Raw genomic sequence first — 20,535 nt, 5'->3', positions numbered from 1 at the left:
CAGAGACTTCAAGATGGCAGTCCAAGCTGTTTTGAAGGTCGATCTTCATGGACAAAAGTTCGAAGCATAAGTGCGCGTGCTTCCATGACTCGCCACGCCGTTGAAGGGAAGTAGTAACGCCACAAGGATGATGAGCGGGCGAATGAGAGGGCACCGTAGTACATGCCCAGCAGAAAGCGTGGCCTTCCATGAGTTGAGTGACGGACTACGATGGAGCCTCAAGAGTGGTCAGCAGTGGTTGTTTTGTGCTGTCGTGCAGCTGGTGTCGCACTGATCACCCGTGCCATCCAGCGACTCCGAGTCTTCTGTTGCCTGCGACAAGTCAGAAATTGAAAATTGTGCCCGACGATTGCCGCCAATCGTTCGTTGCCGCCGCTATCCATCCCACTTTTTGCCTGTCCCTCTCCTTCAGCTTGAAGTTCTCCTGACAAACCCTTCTCACCACATCCCACCATCGCACCTTCCCAACTCATCTTCGACGTCGCGCACCTTCCTTTGCTGCGATAGTAGTTGGCTATACCGTGGAATCTTTGCCTGGAGTTTGAATCGCCCATCTAGTGTGGATAGGACCTTACATTTGTCGAATCTGTGCTTTCGGTTAGCCCACCAGCCTGCGTCATTGGGCACTCAGGCGTTAGACGGCTTCAAGTCTTAATCAGGTCGACGCATTTTGTATCATACCATCCTGCAAGGACAGCTCAGCGCTTCACGTGGAATATTGCATCCGCCAGGAAGTGATCTGCCCTTCCACTTGGATCTGCCACAAGGATCTCACCTGTTCTACCATTCATCGGGCACCAATCCAGGAATCTCACCATAGGAATATCCTTGCTTCACTTTGTCGCTTCCATCGACTGGACCACCAACTAGCCTGGTTGTGCCCCTCCGCCAACAGCCACCCAATTCTAGGCGCCTCATTCTTATACAGCCTCTTTCCCAATCTCTCAAAATGCCTGCGCGTTACCCGGAGGACTTTGACCACGGTCGTGAAGCACGTGGAGTAAGACGAGAACGTGACGGCAGAGACGTTAGAGAACGAGAAGTAGTAAGAGAAGCACCAAGACAAAGAAGAGAAATGGAGGTCGAACCACAGCGTCTTCCATCTCGTATGATTGATACCGACATGATGGGCCGAGAACCAACAAGAATAGCCAATGCCGGCGTACCTCGCCAGGACCCCAGAGCCCCAAGGAACGTGCCCCCTCCGCGAGACCGAATGGACCGCGATGATGAGATGATGTACGACACTCGTCCAAGCCAATATTCTGCTGCAGTCCGGGAACAGCCAGGACCTCGAAGAACCCCATATGAAGGAGAATTCGATGACATTCCCGCGTCGGTTCGCCCTGTCATTGATCCTGGACGTTCTCGGGATGAACCAAGGCCAAGCTATAATGAATATTTCCTGCCCGGAGAAGGTATCGACCGCGAGGTCATTCAATCCGAAATTTGCAGATACCTTGGACAGGATGCTACATGCAAACCAGGAGCACACACAGATGTATGACTCGCAGCCGTAGTCACCCAGGCCTAGATTGCTAATGCTATGCTAGGGACGACGCGGCTACATAATACGGGCATATCGTGCTCTGACGACGGTATGAACGCTCTAATCTGGAATATGCTACACGGTACTAACTGTCATCAGGAAATGATTCGATCATTGAAGGAGGACAGTGGCAAATATGCTCGCGAGAGAGATAATGCAGCAAGGAGAAATAGACAGCCAGGTGGGTAGACGAGCTCGGCTTGTCGGAAAAAGACTAACGCTCGGCAGCTTCGTTTGCAGCATTTCGTGACGAAAGTCGATATGGCGGCGATCAAATGATGCTCGACGAACCAGAGGACCGTTATCAACCACGATATGAGGAGCCCAGGTTACGTGCTCCCGCAGTGACTTCTGCCTACTTGCCGGACTCGGGATATTCTTCTGCCTACTATCCTGTTACGCAGCCACCACCACCCGGAGTTGATTCAAGAACCATGGATCCCCGTTACATTCCAGGAAATGCTACACCACCTACAGGCAGGAATCCAGCTTATGCAGCTGGCGGCTATCCGCCTGTATCAACACGAGCTCCCATGCCCTCAATACCTGCTGGAAGTGCCTTTACAGATCCCCGAGGAAATGTTGTACGCGATCCACCATACGGCTCGTCTTACTCTGACCCCAGAGCCCGCCATCGATGATAGTAGCCGCTTGATACCACTGTCAGGATCCAGCTATAGCAGCATTGGAGTCGTGATGAATTCGCAACACAATATATGGCCATTCCTCAGTACTTTCATGGCCAGCACCGTCATCATCACCAATATTATACGTGATTGGCCGCCGACCCGGTTTTTGCTTGGGCCATTTCGAGTACAATGTTCATCCATTTTCCTGCACATTTTGAACGAGACTCTTCAACCTGGAGATCAGCTTTGCCACATGGAATGGATCTACAAGCCTTCCTGGAGTCTACATCAGTCAATTATTTCGCTTGACTTGGACTACCATTTACGCTGGATGTGGTCACGTTTGACCAGATGTTTTGCATAGCATGTACTGGAGTTGGATTTTGGCACAGGGCGGTTATGCTTTGCCATAAGCATTTGCTGTTTCATGGTTTGTTCATACATTATGATCTACTGGAGAACGACGAGACGACGATTGTATCAAGGAACACAATCATCTTACGATACGAGTAATGTCATGCACAGCCCTTGTTCACTCAATCTTTTGCGGATGATGCCCTTGTCCCAGGATCCATCCCTCTTTTTTCAGCCAATCTGTCTACGCCGGAACTAAGGCTCATTCTCGCGGTTCCTGACTGACTATGTTCCAGCGTTGGGTCGTATCTCGAGGTCTCTTTGAAGGCAGGCCTTACATACTAAGCCACAATTGCTGCGACTGCGCCAAGATTCAAACATTGGTACTGCTTCAATAGCCATAGGTGCAATCATCTGACAGATAGGCTTCTCGCAGAAGTTGAAGCTTGCGGTTCACATCAAATCTGCGGTGCACGTCAGTACCATATGAGGAGCAGTTACAATACCAGAAGAATGCAAGCATAGCTAGAGCTGATGCGAATGGTCACTTTGGGAAAGTGCTCTTGCCCGATCTGGTCATTTCCTACTTCAGGGACCAACAGAGCAGTGGCGATCTTCAGTGGGGCCGTGTACCTTCCCCCATCATTATGAACTTCAACTTGTCATAGTCGAGCATTACGTCTACACTGTGCTATACGTGGCTACCCATCATGTCTTCTCTAAATGCTTGCTGCTCTATTACATCAATAATGCCATGCTAACCGTTCTTATATCCTAACCACTAACTGCTGGCCATAACCTTGACGTTGATCACAATCTCCACCACACCTCACTACACCATCCCACCATGGCCAACCTCCCACCCACAACAACCGGCAAGCCAGCAGAATCCGCCCAATCAAAAGGCCTAATCCGCGTCACAATCCTAACCTACCGCAACCCAAAGCTCTCCGAAGACGAATTCCACACCCACTGGTCAAAGATCCACTCCGCTAAGGCATCATTCCACCTCGCCAAGTTCGGCGTCATATCCTACAGACAATATCACACCCCGTCCTCGTTGCGTAACTCGCTGATCAGTCAGCTTCCTAGCTTGGGGAAGACGGAATCCAGCGTGGCGGATTACGATGGGTTTGTGGAATTGATTATGCCCGAATTAGCGTGTTATGAAGCGGCGTTGAGTGATAAGGATGGGTATTATAGGGATGTTATTGCTGTTGATGAGGCGGGGTTTGCGGATATGGAGAGATCCAGGGTTACGGTGGGTTGGGTGCAGGGGTATGTTGAGGGGGGTGAGGTTGTTGAGGTTGAGCATCGGGAGGGGTATCGGGATGCTTGATGGGTGGATGGTGATGAGGGTGGGTCTGCAGTGTGGTGTAATTGGGAAGGGTTCGATGTGATTGAGCAGTTTTGTGAGACGATGATGAGAGGGAAAGTAAGGACTGGATACTGATTCCAAGGCTATTCTACGATATTATGCTCTGCGAGTGCTTGTTACATGGTATGGTTATGGGATAGACAGGAGTTGCACAGTTTGGCAATGAAGCAGGTGTTTATTATCACTCTTCTAGGGAATGCGCACTAATACCACGGTGCTGTGGCTTTGACAGCTTTCACTGAAGTAGCATTTCACCAGAACGAGAAAAGATCAGACATCGAGCCTTCAGTCATGCTCAATTCATTTACCACCCAGGGCCTTCATCCTCGCCTCCGCAGCCCTCGCTCTCCTCTCCCGCTCCAACCGTTGCCTCATCTCTGGCGTCAACCCCCTCAAGTCTTCCTCGTTCTTCTCAGTCCACGACTTATCAGGCACAGCACCCAATGCTTTCCCCGTCCCAGCCTTCTTCTCAATCTTCCCAAGCTTGCGATCTTCCTCTTCTTGTTTGATTCTCTCGAGATCTGCTTTCCTATGCTCTGCTTCTGCGGTGTTTGCTTCGGACGCCTCACGCTTAGACTTTGCTTCTGCTTCCTCCGGTGTCAGGGGAGTCGGTACATGTGCAGCAGACCAATCGTGCGCTTTCTCGCCGAGAGTATGCCGCGCTACACGGAAGGCATCGTGGGTGCGGCTATCGCCTGCTATATCATATGGGACTTTCCCGTCGGCGTTCTTGATCGTGGGATCAGCATCTGCCTTGGTGAGGAGGGCTGTCACGACTGCTGCTGCGTTCTGGGAGGCTGCGAGATGTAGTGGTGTTGGCGCGTGGTGGTTTGTGCCTTGGTCTGGAGGGTAGAATGGGTAGTTTGCGGAGAGGTTGTTCTTCTTGAGGTAGAGGAGGACGCCTGGTGCTTTTGAGCGGCGGATGAGGTTCTGGAGTTGCGAGGTGTGCAGAAGAGCTTCTTCTTGTTCGGGAGTGGGCTTTGCGGGTTGTGGTTTTGGTTTCTGCACCTTCGGTTGCTCTGTTGTCTTCTCTGGCTCTTCTTCGATGAGCTTGTCGACTTTTGCGCGGGTTAGTTCTTGGAAGGCGCGGATTAGTTCGTTTTGGGTGGCGCGTTTGGTGCTGAAGGGGAAGCTGCGGAGTCGCTTGTCACGAGAGGTCAGAACTTGACCGTCGTATGGTCCGAATAGGATACGTCGGTTTTGGCTGCCGGTCGCTCGGATGAAGACTAGCTCGGCTGAGTCGATCATGCCTTTCCACTCGGATAACAGATTGCGGATGTCCATTTCGAGGGCTGCCTCGTTGGCACGACGTATTGAGCTTCCCACTGAATGTGCGTTGCCTTTCGCATTGTCGTTGGCTGATTGTGAGCCACCCTGCTTCCTTCTCGTGGTGTATCTGTGGAATGTCTTGTGGGCCTTCACCACAGCGTGTCGTTCTTCCACCCCACCAGGACCCTTCCGTATTTCAGGTGCTAGACCAATTATTGCAGCTGCAAAGTGCCCGCCACCAATCATGCAAAGAAAGAAATGAGGGTCTGAAAACGACTTTGATGTGGTAATCTGGTTCTGACTGCTCTGTTTTGCATGTACAGGCTGGATTTGCTTTTTCTTCAAGATATCGAGCAAATTCTTATGTGCACTCTCCTGCTCATCGTTTGACAGTATCGCCCGATAGACACCAAGACCAATTCCTTCCGGCAGCTTCGGACTTGTAAGCCAGTACATAGGCGCATTCCCTGGACCTCGTTTCTTGAGCGGTACCTGTCCACCCTCCTCATCTTGATGTGCTATGCGAGCCTGCCTCTTCAATAATGCTGACAAGGTTGTGTCATTTGGATTCGCATTCTCCTCCTCGTCTTCTGACTCCGAGGACTCTGATCCAGATATTGACTCGTCAAGCTCTCCTATTTTCTTGACGAAGGTTGCTTCATCTATGGGTGGCAGCTGTTTGAGTTGCAATTTCAAGTTGTACTTGTGAAAGTCTGATCTCACATGCTGTCGCTGATCGCTCACGTCTCTGAAAGTGGCCTTACAGAGTGTGCATGCTGTTGACGTCGATACACCGTCTTCGTTCACAGCCCTCGATACTGGTCCTTGCTCAGGTTGTTCCTCAGTAGATATCTGTCCAATGGCGCTTGTGGTGTGGAGAGTCAGAGTCTCGATCAGCTCGGGTGGTAGGTCATAGATGTAGAGCGGCCTCTTCGTGTACGGATTTGTCTCTTCAGGCCGTTTCGCCATCTTTGCCGCTGTTTCTGTTAACTCTGGTGACCTGAGGCTCGTACTGCTGAGTTATGCCTAGGATAGTATCTTGGTGTTAAATTCTGTACGGCACAGAACAGTCACTCACTACGTCATTCACTTTCACATGTCGCGATTGAGTCAGTGCTCTGCTGGGGAAAGTGGGCCGAGACCGCTTCACCTGCCCTGTTCATAATATAGCCGCGCCGATCATGTTTCTAGCGCTGACATTCTCCTCTCCACCTCGAAACATCTCCTTGTTTCAAACAGCTTCGACTCGAACATCCGGAACCAGAGCGAACGGCCAAGCTCTCTCTGCCACTCGATGGCCGCTCCCTACGCCAAGAGCTGTGTCACTCGTCCCAGGCGACGTTTCAAACAGTTGATGTCTCTTGTCTAGCCCTTCCACAGCATCTGGCGGCTGTTCTAGTCGCCATGCTGGAAGACGCGTCAACTACTTCTCCACCAAACATGGACCCGTCACGTTTGGTCCATGATCTACGGGGCACAAGCAGTCAGATCGCTGTTGTTTGTTGTGCTTGGCCAAGTATCAGTATCAACTCCCGCCAGCTCTTGGAAGATGGAGCATACAGCTGAGAGGTAGGTATACATATTTCGAGAAGACGCCGTGCCTTTGTGCTCTTCTTAACTCTTCATCCGTCAAGTCTCTTTCCTCCAACCTGGTGTTGTGCAATCTTCTCTCGCTCAGTTCTCTTCTTTCTTCGCACACAATCCCTTTCATTCCATACAGAAAGCTGGTCTTTCGTCCATTCCTTGCTGAGCAAGATGAAGTTCTCTACCTTCACTATACTGTCTGTGACAGTCACCAGCAATGCTTTTATCTTCTCACGCACAAGCACAGGGCTTTCACTGCCAGTCGCTCTTTCACTCTCGGCATTTCATGCTTCGCTTGGTTCAGCTTATGCTCTACCACCACATATGAGAGCTCGAGACTCGACAACAATAGCAAAGAGGCATGGCAACCATGGTGGGGAGGGCACCGCCGATGCCGACGACGACGAAGACGCTGGCACTACGGCTGATGAAGGTCAGACTGGCGGCAACGGACGTCAGCGGATTGGACAAGGTCAAGGAAACGGCCAGACTCAGGCCGCGGGTCAAGGTCAGGCAAACAACAACAATAATGACGACAACACCACTACCCAAGGTCCTGGGCGAGGCAATGGTCAGGGCCGAGGTCAGCGGAATGGTCAAGGTCAGGGTAACCGCAATGGCGAGGCCGGAGATGATGTCGGCAACGGAAACGCGGACGCTGGCAACGATGCAGCAAATGCTGGTGGCCGACAGGGCAACAACGGTAACGGCAGGGCGGGCAATGGCGGCAACCAGAACGGTGCCAACGACAACGGCGAGGCAGGAAATGCTGATGCCGGAAATGCCGATGCTGGTAGCGCTGATGCTGGCAATAACAATGAGAACGCTGGCAATGCTGACGCAGGAAATGCCGGAGCAGGCAACAACAACGCCGACGCTGGCAGTGCTGAGGCTGGCAATGCCGAAGCAGGAAACAACAACGATGCCAGCAACGCCGCAGCGACCGCTACTGCCACCGGCTCCGCCGACGCAGCACTATCCACCGGGAACTCACAGGCTGGTGTAAATGGTACAGCACCTTCTGACCCATCGGCAGGTAGTGCGGAAGGAGCAGGCACAGGAACTCTCCCAGCCAACTACCCACCCGCACCACCGCCCGCAGGATTCGTTGCGGGTGATGGTGTAGGCGAGGTGTTCTTTGTGAGATTGGAGAGTGCAAAGGCAAGGCAAGAGTACAAGGAGAAGAGATCAGCAGCAAAAGCAGCAAAAGTGCCGGCTGGACCAAAGAGAGATATGTACAGAGATGTGTACGATGTTTGAAAGCAGGGAGGTTATGATCAAGACATTTGTAACCATCAGTGTATGAAAAGCGTTCCTTTGGTTGGACAATCTACCATGCAAGTTCATGCCTGAGATTTGTACCTGGTGTTGCCTGACACGCCTGGAACTGTCGGACCACGTGATTGCGCGTGCTTCCCTTGGCGTTACTGCGCCCTACTGGTCAGGCACGCGTCCCACTAGCGCATCCTGCCTAACAATGCTGGGAAGCTACGATCTCCTTGTCAGCAACCGGTGAGCCTCTTATAAGCAGCTTCAGCAAGACAAGATTTCTGCTTTGCTTTTGCAAATCTTCCCTCCTGTCACCCTGAAGTCCTGAATACTTGCCTTTCTTCGTCTTCACCTGCATTCTCACACCAAACAATACAAACCATGCCTCCTAAAAAGGCCAAGGCCGCCTCTACACCATCTCTTCAAGGCTGCGCAATCACTTTTGCAGCAAATGCTATCCCTGCAGGCTGTCTCCACGGCTGGAATCTCTTAGATGCCAAAACTTCAATCAGCAATAACGGCGGCACCTACGTTACGAAGGTCGAGGAATGCACTCACTTAGTCGTAAGTACGACTCAGTACAGCAAGTCGCTTGCCAAGGTCAAAACAGCGCAGAACTTGTCTGATGTGCATATCGTCTTATTCGCCTGGCTCGAGCAAGCACTGGCTTCGAAGTCCCCGGTAGACGATACACCATTTCTCTTACATGGTCAAAGTCAGCCCATGGCGCCCTTAAATAGCGCAAACGGCACCGATGACACAACTAAGCCTAGCAAACCTGCCAAGGAGGTCAAAGATGAGGATGAGGATGATGCGACTGACACAAAACCATCAGCACATAAGAAGCGGAAACGAGACACTCAGGAGGACTCCAGGACCCAACCAGAACCAAGAGCTACTGGCGGCGGCAAGACCATGAACGTTACGAAAAATCTTGATCTGAAAATCCCACTCGATGAGGGTCTCATCAGCAAGCAGGGCTCCAATTATACGGTGCACGTCGGTTATGATAGCACCATTTACGATGTGACGCTCAATCAATCTGACTCTAGTGCCAATGCCAACAAGTTCTATCGAATGCAGCTTTTGGAGGACCCTTCCAACGTCTGGTGGACCTGGACACGATGGGGTCGAGTCGGCGAAGAAGGACAAAACAAAATGCTCGGCGGTGCCGGTTTTGACCACGCTCTAGCTGAATTCAAGAAGAAATTCAAGGATAAGACAGGCAATGCTTGGGAGGAACGAGCCACGGGGCCTATAAAGGCTAAGAAATATGCTTTCATCGAACGCAGCTATGAAGATTCGGATTCCGAAGGCGAACAGGACCTTCCTGGAGCTGACAAGAGGCAGAAAGTGAAGAAAGAGGAGGACGCCGAGGAGGAAATAGAAGTAGTGGGAAGCAAGCTGCCAGAACCTACTCAACGACTAATGAAGCTCATATTCAACCAAGAATACTTCAACAACACGTTCGACTCTTTCAACTACGACGCCAAGAAAATGCCACTTGGGAAGCTGAGCAAAAGCTCTCTTTTGCGAGGATACGAGGTGCTCAAGACGTTGTCAGGGATAGTCGGCCCTTCTGGGAGTGCTACAGAGATTGAGACGCTATCGAATCAGTACCTCTCTCTCATTCCGCATGTTGTCAGCCGGAACTCAAGACCTCCTGTACTGAACAACATGGATATGATCAAGAAAGAGATCGAGTTACTCGAGGCCCTTACTGATATGCAACTCGCCAACAACCTGATGAAGGATGCCAAAAAGAGCAAGGAGAAGGCCGAAGAGGTCAACTTACTTGACCGACAATATCAAGGCCTCGGCATGCAAGAGATGACTCCTCTCGACCCGAAATCATCTGAATTCACAGAACTAGAGAATTACCTCACCAAATCAGTCGGACACACTCACGGTACGCGCTACAAAGTTCAAGACATCTTTCGAATCCAGCGCAACGGCGAGTTCGATCGTTTCGATGCCTCGGAGTACGCCAAGGTACAAAGCAAGAACCGTCGCCTGCTATGGCACGGAAGTCGTGCCACCAATTTCGGCGGTATCCTCTCCCAGGGTCTACGCATTGCACCACCCGAAGCACCAGCCACTGGCTACATGTTCGACAAAGGGGTCTACCTAGCTGACATGTCCAGCAAATCTGCCAACTACTGCTGCAGTTATAACACAAACGGCACTGGCCTCCTTCTGCTCTGCGAAGCGGAGCTTGGTGAACCGCCCCTGAAGCTGACTAACGCGGACTCCAACGCTGCAACACGAGCAAAGCAGGCGAACTGCATCTCTACCTGGGGTGTAGGGCAAACTGCGCCACTCGCTTGGAAGGATGCCGGTGCAGTCCACAAATCCCTTGCAGGTATCAGCATGCCAGATGTTGTAAGCAAGAAGCCTGGTCCCACGAACGAGCAAGGTGCATATCTGCAGTACAACGAGTACATCGCGTATGATGTCGCTCAGATCAAGTTGAGATATCTCTTCAGAGTCTCGATGTAGGACGATGATGGCTTCTACTAAGAAGAGCGGGAATGGTTTGCGTTCAAGCGGGCGCTATGGTGAAGCACAAGGGTGGTACTAAGTGCATGGGGATTGATATGAGTAACATATTTTAGATGGTATCGTTGCATCTGAAAGGGAGTAAGCATTCGTGGCTGACAACACTCCGCGAGCTCGTTCAAGAATATCGAAGGAAATGTATCATAACAGATCGCATTGCAGTGAAAAGTCAAGCACAAGCATCTTGAGCTTATAGTCAAGTACCAATTAAGACATCATTTTAAATGCTCTCCTAGCCTTGTGGACAATGTTGCCTTCATGCAGTACTGCTTCACGCTCGTTGTATGCGATTAACGCACTGACTCACCGTCCAGATTACGGGATGTCGAGCACTGGGTTGCTGCTGATGGACATCGCAGCCGAAGTACCATCCTACAAGGTGTGACCTCACAAGTCGCGTGAGATTTGACCAAGTCTCATCGGTATCAGCGAGTGCAAGATCGTAACAAGACAATAATCAGATAGAACTTGAAGGCAGCGTCGAACACAGTTGACGTTCTCACCGTACTTGAACGGGGTGTCCCGTCGATCTCTCGCCATGTTCGTGCTAGCTCGGGTCACGTTACACTCTAGAGCTCTTTCGGTCTAGCTCGATATCACAGCTCGAAAGATGCGGAGGAAAAAGTTTAGAGAAGCACAATTTTAGAGTGCGATTCTGGTACAAGCACAACGCGACAGTTGTACGCTCATATCGCCAGATATCATTGTATCAATACCATGTGTATGCAATAGGTCATATAGCTCCATTATCGCATATTCATACGAAAGCAAACTCAGCACCTCCACCTCACAGATTGTGCGACCAGAACACAGCCAAAATGGCAACAGATGCGATGGACTACAGCATAAAACCAGAGAATGTAACGCCCGCAATATCAACGGCGGACTGGCCGTTACTGCTGAAGAACTATGACAAGCGTGTGTAAACCCCAACTCCGATTGGCAGCACCCACTAACCCCAACCAACAGTCCTCGTTCGAACCGGTCACTTCACACCCATCCCAGCAGGATGCACACCCTACAAGCGCGACCTAAAGCAATACGTCTCCTCCGGCGTCATAAACCTCGATAAGCCCTCCAACCCCTCCAGCCACGAAGTCGTCGCATGGGTCAAGCGCATGCTCCGCGTAGACAAGACGGGCCACAGCGGTACTCTCGATCCCAAAGTCACAGGCTGTCTGATCGTCTGCATTGACCGAGCCACCAGACTCGTCAAGTCGCAGCAGGGCGCAGGAAAGGAGTACGTGGCTGTTGTGCGATTTCACGACAAACTTCCAGGCGGCGAGGCACAGTTTGCAAGAGCACTGGAGACACTTACTGGTGCGCTTTTCCAGAGACCGCCGCTTATTTCGGCTGTAAAGAGGCAATTGCGTATCCGAACGATCCACGAGAGCAAGCTGATTGAGTTCGACAATGATAGACATCTGGGTGTTTTCTGGGTGAGCTGCGAGGCGGGAACATACATTCGAACGTTATGTGTGCATCTTGGTCTGCTGACTGGGGTGGGTGCGCATATGCAGGAGCTGCGGAGAGTGAGGAGTGGTGCTATGGATGAGAGTAATGCCTTGGTTACATTGCATGATGTTCTGGATGCGCAGTGGATATATGACAACAACAGAGACGAGTCGGCACTGCGAAAGGTGATTGCTCCGCTGGAGAGTCTGCTTACGACGTACAAGCGGATAGTGGTCAAGGATAGTGCGGTTAACGCTGTGTGCTATGGTGCTAAGCTCATGATTCCTGGTCTGCTGAGATTCGAGTCTGGCATTGAGGTGCACGAGGAGGTTATTCTGATGACGACGAAAGGAGAGGCTATAGCACTTGGTATCGCTCAAATGTCCACAGTCGAGCTGTCGACGTGCGATCACGGTGTTGTGGCAAAGGTCAAGAGGTGCATCATGGAGCGAGATCTATACCCACGAAGATGGGGTATGGGTCCCATTGCCCTTGAGAAGAAAAAGATGAAGAGTTCAGGGACGCTAGACGTATGCATCCCCATTCCCCTTCCTTTCTCACCTGCTGACGTTCCCAGAAATACGGCCGCCCCAACGAGAACACACCCGCAAAATGGAACGCTGAGTACCAAGACTACAACGCTCCCGACGGCGGCACGGTCAACGACGGCCCAGGCGCTCCTCTCACATCAGGTCCAGCAGGCACATCCGGGACGACCAGCAAAGCCGATGTTCTCTCAGCGCCACCAGTAGCCCCAACAGGCGAAGTCACAGAGCAAGACGCAGGCATAGACGCCAACCCACAGACCAACGGCGAGAAGAAGCGGAAGTCGAAGCACGAGGGTGAGACGGCAGAGGAGAAGGCTGAGCGGAAGAGAAGGAAGGCAGAGAAGAAGGAGAAGAAAGCGAAGAGGAAGAGTAAGGGGGGTGATGATAGTGAGGAGAGCGATTAGGAATCGTCCGCGGCCAAACGCATCAAGAGGGAGCCCGAGACACCAAAGAACAAAATCAGGATCAAGAACGAGCGATCGTGCTCTTGAGAAAAAGAGACATCGAGTGGTGTTGTGCTGATGCTTCAAGGAGTATTACTGCTGTCTGCATAAAAGGAGATACCATTGGACATGTGATGACATGAAAAGGCGTTGAGGCGTTCGAGCTTCGGGTGGTGGTCGATTTGTGGTTTGCAGATAGTTTTGTACAGGTACGTACAGTCAATGCAAGCTATTCGGGAACACCATTGCTGTGATATTCATTGTATTTGAGAATTCAGTTGCCAGCTCCGGAGCTACGTTTTTGTCGATGCTGCGATCTTACGAAAGATTGTGTATCGCGAATTGACCAATGCCCATCGAACTTGCTTTCAGCTTCACCCAGCTCTTAAGCCACGGCAGCAGCGGCCCGTACTCAGGCAAGCAGGAGTGGTACAAGTAGTTGCCTCAAGATACCAAGCTAAGCTCTTCTGTGCTCAGCCTTGCAAGGCTGGATGCACTAGCATTTTTTGGGACTAGGCTAGTAAACGCAACGTGAATTTGCAACAGCTGTCAACTTCTGTTATTCCTTCCCGCCATCGTCGCCTCCAGAACTTGTCCTTCACCAGATCTTACGTATCATTCTCTAAATCATGGCAGACATAATGGACAAGTTCTGGAGCGCGCCCCCCGTCTCTAGGTATGTGACACGGAGCATACAAAAAGACGTTGCTTGCTAACTTTCCCCAGGACGATCGTGGCTGCAATTGCTGCAGAATCTCTATTCGTTCACGGCGGCCTTCTGAGCGGCTATCGTGTCATGTTCTATATGCCGTACATCTTCAAGTTCCCACTGCCGGAACTATGGCGCCTTTTCACACCTTTCTTGCTGACAGGAGGCGGCTTCAACGCTCTGTGGGACATGTACATGTTCTGGACATACGCAACACAGCTTGAGCTCAATTCACCTCGCTTCTCGCAGCCTGGAAACTTCGCGACTTACGTTGGTTTTATCGCGATCTCAATTCTGGTGAGTGCATAGTCGCTCTTTTGTCTTGAGCAACCTCACATTCTGCCCGATCAGAGTTCCCATGTCTGAATTGGTTCCTGGTAGTGAGGAAGATTACCCCTACGTGACATACTGTCCTATCATTCGCAAAATACAAAAAAGGCTTTATGTGGCGTAGGCATGGTGGTGGTCGTTGAGAAAAGCTGTGTGCATAAATGAGTTGCTCCTGGCGGTTATGGCTTCCTACAACTCTTCTTCAATAATGAAATCTGCGTTCGGGGCATGACATGTTTGCTGACAGTCATTCAGGTTACTGCAGGTCTCGTTCTCCAGGCATTCATCTTCACTCAAGCACTGTTGCTCGCCTTCATCTACACCTACGCACAAGATAACCGTGGCCGAAAGGTCCATTTCATCTTCTTCCAGATACCCGCCGAACTACTGCCGTGGGCCATGCTCGCCATGACATTGTTGATGGGTGGGACGAGCGCTGCATTGCAGCAAGGCACTGGTCTTGTGGCAGCACATCTGTATGACTTTTTGACACGATTGTACCCAACCATGCAAGGTGGACGCAACTATATTCAGACACCCGCGTTTGTGAGGCAATTCTTTACTGCTGGCAGGACCACGACAACTCAAAGAGCGTATGGCACGAGCTTCCAGCCTGCACCACAAACTCAGCAGCAATCGACGTCGTCGAACAGAGGGTGGACTAGTGGGTTCTCGAACACCTGGTCTGGGAGAGGTAGTGGTCATCGGCTAGGAGGTGACTAGAGCCGGCAATCGACGAAACGTTGAACGGCCTTCTGGTTCTTTCTTTCCTGGTTTGTGCTGTTCTTACGCTACGCTTTTATGACACTTTCGTCTTTCTGGATTTTTACTGATGCAACTAAAATGCCACCTCCCCGCACACCTCCGCGTCGTACCTTCACTAGTGGTGCTGCAATCCTCCTGAATGCAGGTCACTTGCAGAGAGTAGCGTGATACAGCATCGGCAAGTGCGTGTTCCGTCCTTGGTGCCTGCCGAGCGACTTGAGCCTCCTATGGTGATCGCCTCAGCCAAAAGCTTGTGCTGATCCAAGCTCTTTTAGGCGCGGAACGTGAGCAAAAGCTTGGATCACCACCCCCAAGGTTGCCTGAAGGTGACGTCGATCCCCGCAATATTGTTGCATGAATCCTCAACAACATCGAATGACCTCCATGAAGTTGAACAGTGGTGCTCCTTCTACCAGACTGCATCTTACCAGACTGCATCTACACAGTGATCGTCCTGCCGGCTCATATGTGCCGAAGGTTCGGAGTCCAACATGGTATTACCAAGCCAACATGCGCTCACCGAGGGTCTCGTCCTCCCACCACAAGTGCGACTCCCCAACCTTGATGTGCAAGCACAACCATCAACATGCACCAACGACAAGCATGGAAAGTGCTAACACCTGTACTTTTGCAGATCGCGACAGCTCAACAAGTCACTGATCTAAGTACATACAGCTGGACATTACAGAATGAGGTAGGTAACATCAGCATACCCGCCCGCATTCCGTCGTATGCACATCTCGACCTACAAGCCAACAATGTGGTCGGCCAGCTGGAGTATGGCCTGAACGACTTCGATCTCAGATGGATATGGATGCAGAACTGGACCTACTCGACTGTCCTCAGTGACCTAAGTTCGTCGGCAGCCCAGACATACCTGCTGTTCCAAGGTCTCGACACTTTTACGAGCATCGAGCTGTGCGGCCAGCATGTTGCTTCGACGAATAACCAGTTCAGACAGTACTACTTGGATGTTAGCGATATCCTTTCCGACTGCAATGAGAGTCCTCTACTCAGCATCAACTTTGGAAGTGCGCCGCAGATAGCGGAGGACATTGCGAATGAGCCAGGGCAAGAAATGTGGCCCTACGGCACAGAGATTCCGTTCGAGATTCCTAATAGACAGTTCATCAGGAAGCAGCAGAATGATTTTGGTTGGGATTGGCAAGTCAAATCTCCGAACACCCATGGTTAACGCTAATCGTCTTTAGGGGCCCAGCATATGCTCCAGCTGGTCCATGGCAGCCAGCATATGCGGTACAACTCGGTCAGAGCCAGGTGCACCCTCGGAATGTTCTTGTCGACATCTACAAGCAAGGTCAAAGGAACAATCTTATCCCAGACCAAGACCAGCCGTGGGTAATGAACGCCAGCATTGATGTGCTCGGAACTCTGCCTGACGGTGCTTCGCTATCGTACACCGTGAAGGATGCTTCCAATGGGACAGTCGTGAGCGGCAATCTTGCAGATGTCAACCAGACGGACAGCGTGGTCACTGGATCGATCACCATCCCAAAAGACTCTGTCGACCTCTGGTGGCCCGTCGGCATGGGACCGCAGACACTTTACTATGTCACAATCGACGTTATGTCAGCATCTAACCAAGCAATAGCATCTGTCACTCGTCGTGTCGGCTTCCGCACTATCGTGCTTAACGAAACGCCTGTGACCGACGACCAGATCGCTCTTGGTATTGCACCCGGCAACAATTGGCACTTCGAGATCAACGGCCACCCCTTCTACGCCAAAGGCTCAAACTTCATCCCACCGGACGTCTTTTGGCCAAGAGTCAACGCAAGCACTACCCGAACACTCCTCAATTCCGTCGTCGCCGGCAACCAGAACATGCTCCGGGTCTGGTCATCAGGAGCGTACTCTCCAGACTTCATGTACGACATCGCCGACGAACTTGGAATTCTCCTCTGGTCCGAGTTCGAATTTGGCGACGCCCTCTACCCCGTCAATCCCGAGTTCCTTTCCAACGTCTACGAAGAAGCGGTCTACCAAGTCCGCCGCGTAAACCACCACCCCTCCCTCGCCTACTGGGCCGGCGGCAACGAACTCGAAAACCTCGAACTGCCCACCGCCAACGAATCAGACCCCGAACGCTTCCCTCAACTCCTCGCCGAATACGAACAACTCTTCCTAACCACCCTCTTCCCCGCCGTCTTCGAAAACACCCGCAGCATATCTTACGCCCCCAGCAGCACATCCAACGGCTTCATCTCCCTCAACTTCACGGACCCACCGTACTTCCAAGAACGCTACGACAACACCACAGGCGGCATCTACGGCGAAACAGACTACTACAACTACGACAGCTCCGTCGCATTCAACACATCCGCGTACCCCGTCGGCCGCTTCAGCAACGAATTCGGATACCACTCTATGCCCTCCCTCCAAACATGGCGGCAGTACATCCCCGACGACCAACTCTCTTTCAACAGCACACACGTCATCTACAGGAATAGACACTACCCGCCTGGCTCCCTCAACACAACAAACTACGCAAACACATCCAAAGGGATGGGCGAGATGACACTCGCGGCCCAACGCTGGTATCCAACACCTCACAAATCCGACTCAATCGCAAACTTCAGCGCGTGGTGCTGGACGACGCAGGTTTTCCAGGCTGAGTACTATGGGTCTCAGATCCAGTTCTATCGCCGTGGAAGTGGTCTTCCGCAGCGGACGTTGGGGAGTTTGTACTGGCAGTTGGAGGACCAGTGGGCTGCGCCGACGTGGGCGGGGATTGAGGTTGATGGACGGTGGAAAGTGTTGCATTATCGGGCGAGGGATTTGTATCAGAATGTTGTTGTTAGTCCGTTCTTTGATGAGTCGACGAGGGAGTTGGAGGTGTGGGTTACGAGTGATTTGTGGGAGGGGGTTAGTGGGGCTGTGGATGCGACGTGGTATTTCTGGAATGGGACTGAGGTGACGAATGTGAAGGGCCTGCATGGGCAGGAGGTCAGTGTTGGAGCGCTGAATAGTACGAGGGTGTGGTCTGTGGATCTGGGGGAGGAACTGGCGGGGTATGATATGGAGGATATCGTGTTGCGGATGAGTGTTAGTGCGACGGGACGGCGACCGAATAATGAGGAGAAGACGCCGTTCACGCATACGAATTGGTTTCATGCGTCGAGGTTGTCGGAGGCGAATCTGGTGGATCCGGGTTTGGAGATTAGCCATGATCAGGATGGTCAGACGTTCACTGTGTCAGCGAAGAGTGGTGTTAGTGCGTTTACATGGATCGATTATCCGGCTGGTGTGGTTGTTACGTTCGATGACAATGGGTTCTGGCTTGGGAAGGGCGAGAGTAAGAGGCTGGGGTATAATGTTACTGGAGACACTACCGGTGGTGCATGGGTGCAAGGAGTGACGGTGCAGAGTTTATGGAATAACACGTTAGATGACTGAGTGATCTAGCTCATATGGGCAGTGATAAGATGGAAGCCTCAGTGGCGGACCGTGATAGCACAGACACACCCGCCTCCTTTGTTGGACAGATGGACCGATAACTTTCCGAGCCATTTGAACGTTGTACTTGCGAAGGGAGAAATGTGTTGTTGGAACATGCCATCTGAGGCTTCAGCCACCGATATCTTCAACTCCTTAGCACGGAAGCAGTATCTTCGTTGCAGACAGCCCGGCCAAAACAGCATCTCATCCTGATCAGCTCAACCTTGCCGGATCGCGGTGGTATTTCTCATCGTCCAACCACCCACCTAAGCCAAGTCCTTCAACAACCCCATCCCCCTCTCATCAGGCTTCACCCTCATACTCACCTCCTTAACAGCCTCAAGCTCCTTCAAAACCCTCTCCTCCGCCCCCTTTACCATTCCCCACGCATCCGCAGCAAGCGGCAACCGCAACGGAATCCCCAACTCCCCAATCCCATCCTTCACCATGCCCACAATAACCTCGACCAACTTCTCCGGCTCAGGAAACATATCCGCGATACCAGGGGTTGTAAACATAGCCTGCATCTGGCTTGTTGGTAGATTCGGATCGGAGTATGCGGGGTGCCGATCTGTGAAGATTACCGATTTCTGGAAGTAGTCTGTTTTTACGCCGCCGGGGAGAGCGGAGGTCAGGTGGATGTTCCAGGCGGGATCGAGTTCTTGGGAGAAACTGGAGAGGAAGCCGTCCATTGCGAAGCGGCTGGGTGGGAGGGTTAGTAATCTGGTTTGATCGAGTGTATATGGGGTCTGACTGGCTGGACGGCTAGGCAGATCAAGGGACTAAGGGTACTCACCTCGCGAAATAATAAGCACCCCCCGGGAACGTAGCTCGCGCAGACGCCGCACTGGTGTATATCACCACCCCACCCATCTGTCCATTCTTCGGATTATCCTCACGCATCACCCTCACGGCCTCCCGCGTGAGATTCGCGGCACCCCAGAAGTTCGTCTCGAATTGGGCGCGGGACTGTTCGTCGGTTGTGCTTTCCGTGTCGCCGACGAGGGAGTAACCTGCGTTGTTGATGACGATGTCGATGCGGCCGAAGTGGGAGATTGTGCGGGTGATGGCATCCTGGATGGTTGATGCTGATGTGATGTCGAGGGTGAGCTTGAGGATGTTGGGGGTGTTGGGGAGATAGTCGAGGGAGGAGGCATTTCGGGCGGTTGCGACGAGGCGGTAGGGGGAGGGTGATTTGCTGATGTGGGTTGCGAAGGCGCGGCCGATGCCAGAGGAGCTGCCGGTGACTTGAGAGAGATGTACGTTAGCATCGATTTTGCTGCGAAGAAGAGTGGAGAAAAGGGGTACGGAGGAGGGGAAGGACTTACCGAACCACACTGCGTCTGCAGGGAGGGAGTATCCGGTCGGCATCTTTGTTCGGCGTAAAGGTTTCTTCTTACGAGATTCGCTGTTCGTCGCGATGGCGGGTCAAGAGGGAATGATCTTGACGAGGAGCTGTTAAGCAACTGTTACAAGACATCGTTCCTTCTTCCGAGTGTCTTTATATGTTCGGGTCGTCAAATTCTCGAGCGCCTCGTGCCATTTGCTTCTTCGACCAGTTGTGCCTCCAATCAGTCTTGGACGGAGGTCGGTGCTGAGACTGTGACATAAGCTAGCAATATTGACAAATTATGTGACAAGACGGACGAAAGCTCTTGCACTTTGCACGGGCGAGTAATTGAATGCTTAGTACTTGATAGAGTCTAGAACGATTCAGCACCGGTCAACAAGCGTCAACATTGCTGGCGTGAACGAAGTGGCTGCACATTCGCAAACCATGTTCAAGCCCTCTTGTACGGTCCAATTACATTTGCTGCCTGTCGTATTTTCAGGCGGCCGAAGCGGCATTCGTCCGCATCACGGACGAATACAAGAGTACTGCCAGTCTTGAGGATGTGCTGCAGAACTCATTCCAAATATCTAGCTCGGTCGTGGCGGGAACCTGTGAACGGTATGTCGGCGTCTGCACACGTATGGATCCATCTCCTGTGACCGGGTTACTGGTAGGACCCCTCTCGGCCCTCGACACCGGTTTGACTGAGTTTGGCCAGGACCCTCGGTGCATAATGCTTGCGGAGTAGCTAGGTGTGAAGGTCGAGCATAGTCTACTGTCCGGGAGTTTGGTCTGCTCGCATTGTAAACGCTTTGAGGACTAGTCCGTACGCTTCGAGGGAGTGGGAGGAAGCTGGTCCGTGCCTCCGTATCGCCGTCTTCACTATGGTTCAGAGTACATGA

General features: G+C 52.0%; 9 protein-coding genes across 9 annotated transcripts; 7 read left to right on the top strand and 2 right to left on the bottom strand.

The window, feature by feature from the left end:
- Positions 1-949: 949 nt before the first annotated feature.
- Positions 950-2,190, top strand: PMZ80_001930 (uncharacterized protein; the record flags this gene model as incomplete). Its single annotated transcript, XM_064870367.1, has 4 exons — positions 950-1,501; positions 1,554-1,598; positions 1,649-1,730; positions 1,778-2,190. The coding sequence occupies 4 exons, from the start codon at positions 950-952 to the stop codon at positions 2,188-2,190; spliced, it is 1,092 nt and encodes a 363-aa protein (XP_064732820.1).
- Positions 2,191-3,379: 1,189 nt separating this feature from the next.
- Positions 3,380-3,871, top strand: PMZ80_001929 (uncharacterized protein; the record flags this gene model as incomplete). The annotated part of the gene is made up of 1 exon (XM_064870366.1): positions 3,380-3,871. One exon carries the CDS (start codon positions 3,380-3,382, stop codon positions 3,869-3,871), a length of 492 nt encoding a protein of 163 aa, XP_064732819.1.
- A 339-nt stretch (positions 3,872-4,210) lies between these two features.
- On the bottom strand, positions 4,211-6,148 carry PMZ80_001928 (uncharacterized protein; the record flags this gene model as incomplete). The annotated part of the gene is made up of 1 exon (XM_064870365.1): positions 4,211-6,148. One exon carries the CDS (start codon positions 6,146-6,148, stop codon positions 4,211-4,213), a length of 1,938 nt encoding a protein of 645 aa, XP_064732818.1.
- Positions 6,149-7,087: 939 nt separating this feature from the next.
- On the top strand, positions 7,088-8,023 carry PMZ80_001927 (uncharacterized protein; the record flags this gene model as incomplete). Its single annotated transcript, XM_064870364.1, has 1 exon — positions 7,088-8,023. The coding sequence occupies one exon, from the start codon at positions 7,088-7,090 to the stop codon at positions 8,021-8,023; it is 936 nt and encodes a 311-aa protein (XP_064732817.1).
- A 390-nt stretch (positions 8,024-8,413) lies between these two features.
- On the top strand, positions 8,414-10,531 carry PMZ80_001926 (uncharacterized protein; the record flags this gene model as incomplete). The annotated part of the gene is made up of 1 exon (XM_064870363.1): positions 8,414-10,531. One exon carries the CDS (start codon positions 8,414-8,416, stop codon positions 10,529-10,531), a length of 2,118 nt encoding a protein of 705 aa, XP_064732816.1.
- Positions 10,532-11,409: 878 nt separating this feature from the next.
- CBF5 (centromere/microtubule-binding protein cbf5) lies at positions 11,410-12,998 on the top strand (the record flags this gene model as incomplete). The annotated part of the gene is made up of 3 exons (XM_064870362.1): positions 11,410-11,509; positions 11,561-12,576; positions 12,624-12,998. The coding sequence occupies 3 exons, from the start codon at positions 11,410-11,412 to the stop codon at positions 12,996-12,998; spliced, it is 1,491 nt and encodes a 496-aa protein (XP_064732815.1).
- Positions 12,999-13,666: 668 nt separating this feature from the next.
- Positions 13,667-14,799, top strand: PMZ80_001924 (uncharacterized protein; the record flags this gene model as incomplete). The annotated part of the gene is made up of 3 exons (XM_064870361.1): positions 13,667-13,713; positions 13,764-14,043; positions 14,332-14,799. The coding sequence occupies 3 exons, from the start codon at positions 13,667-13,669 to the stop codon at positions 14,797-14,799; spliced, it is 795 nt and encodes a 264-aa protein (XP_064732814.1).
- Positions 14,800-15,427: 628 nt separating this feature from the next.
- PMZ80_001923 (uncharacterized protein) lies at positions 15,428-18,258 on the top strand (the record flags this gene model as incomplete). Its single annotated transcript, XM_064870360.1, has 2 exons — positions 15,428-15,945; positions 16,053-18,258. 2 exons carry the CDS (start codon positions 15,428-15,430, stop codon positions 18,256-18,258), a joined length of 2,724 nt encoding a protein of 907 aa, XP_064732813.1.
- A 308-nt stretch (positions 18,259-18,566) lies between these two features.
- PMZ80_001922 (uncharacterized protein) lies at positions 18,567-19,671 on the bottom strand (the record flags this gene model as incomplete). Its single annotated transcript, XM_064870359.1, has 2 exons — positions 18,567-19,002; positions 19,097-19,671. 2 exons carry the CDS (start codon positions 19,669-19,671, stop codon positions 18,567-18,569), a joined length of 1,011 nt encoding a protein of 336 aa, XP_064732812.1.
- Positions 19,672-20,535: the final 864 nt, after the last annotated feature.

Source organism: Knufia obscura, assembly GCF_036327395.1.
Source record: "Knufia obscura strain CCFEE 5817 isolate CBS 148926 chromosome Unknown scaffold_2, whole genome shotgun sequence".
NCBI lineage: Eukaryota > Fungi > Ascomycota > Eurotiomycetes > Chaetothyriales > Trichomeriaceae > Knufia > Knufia obscura.
This window is presented reverse-complemented; position numbering and strand designations above follow the sequence as displayed.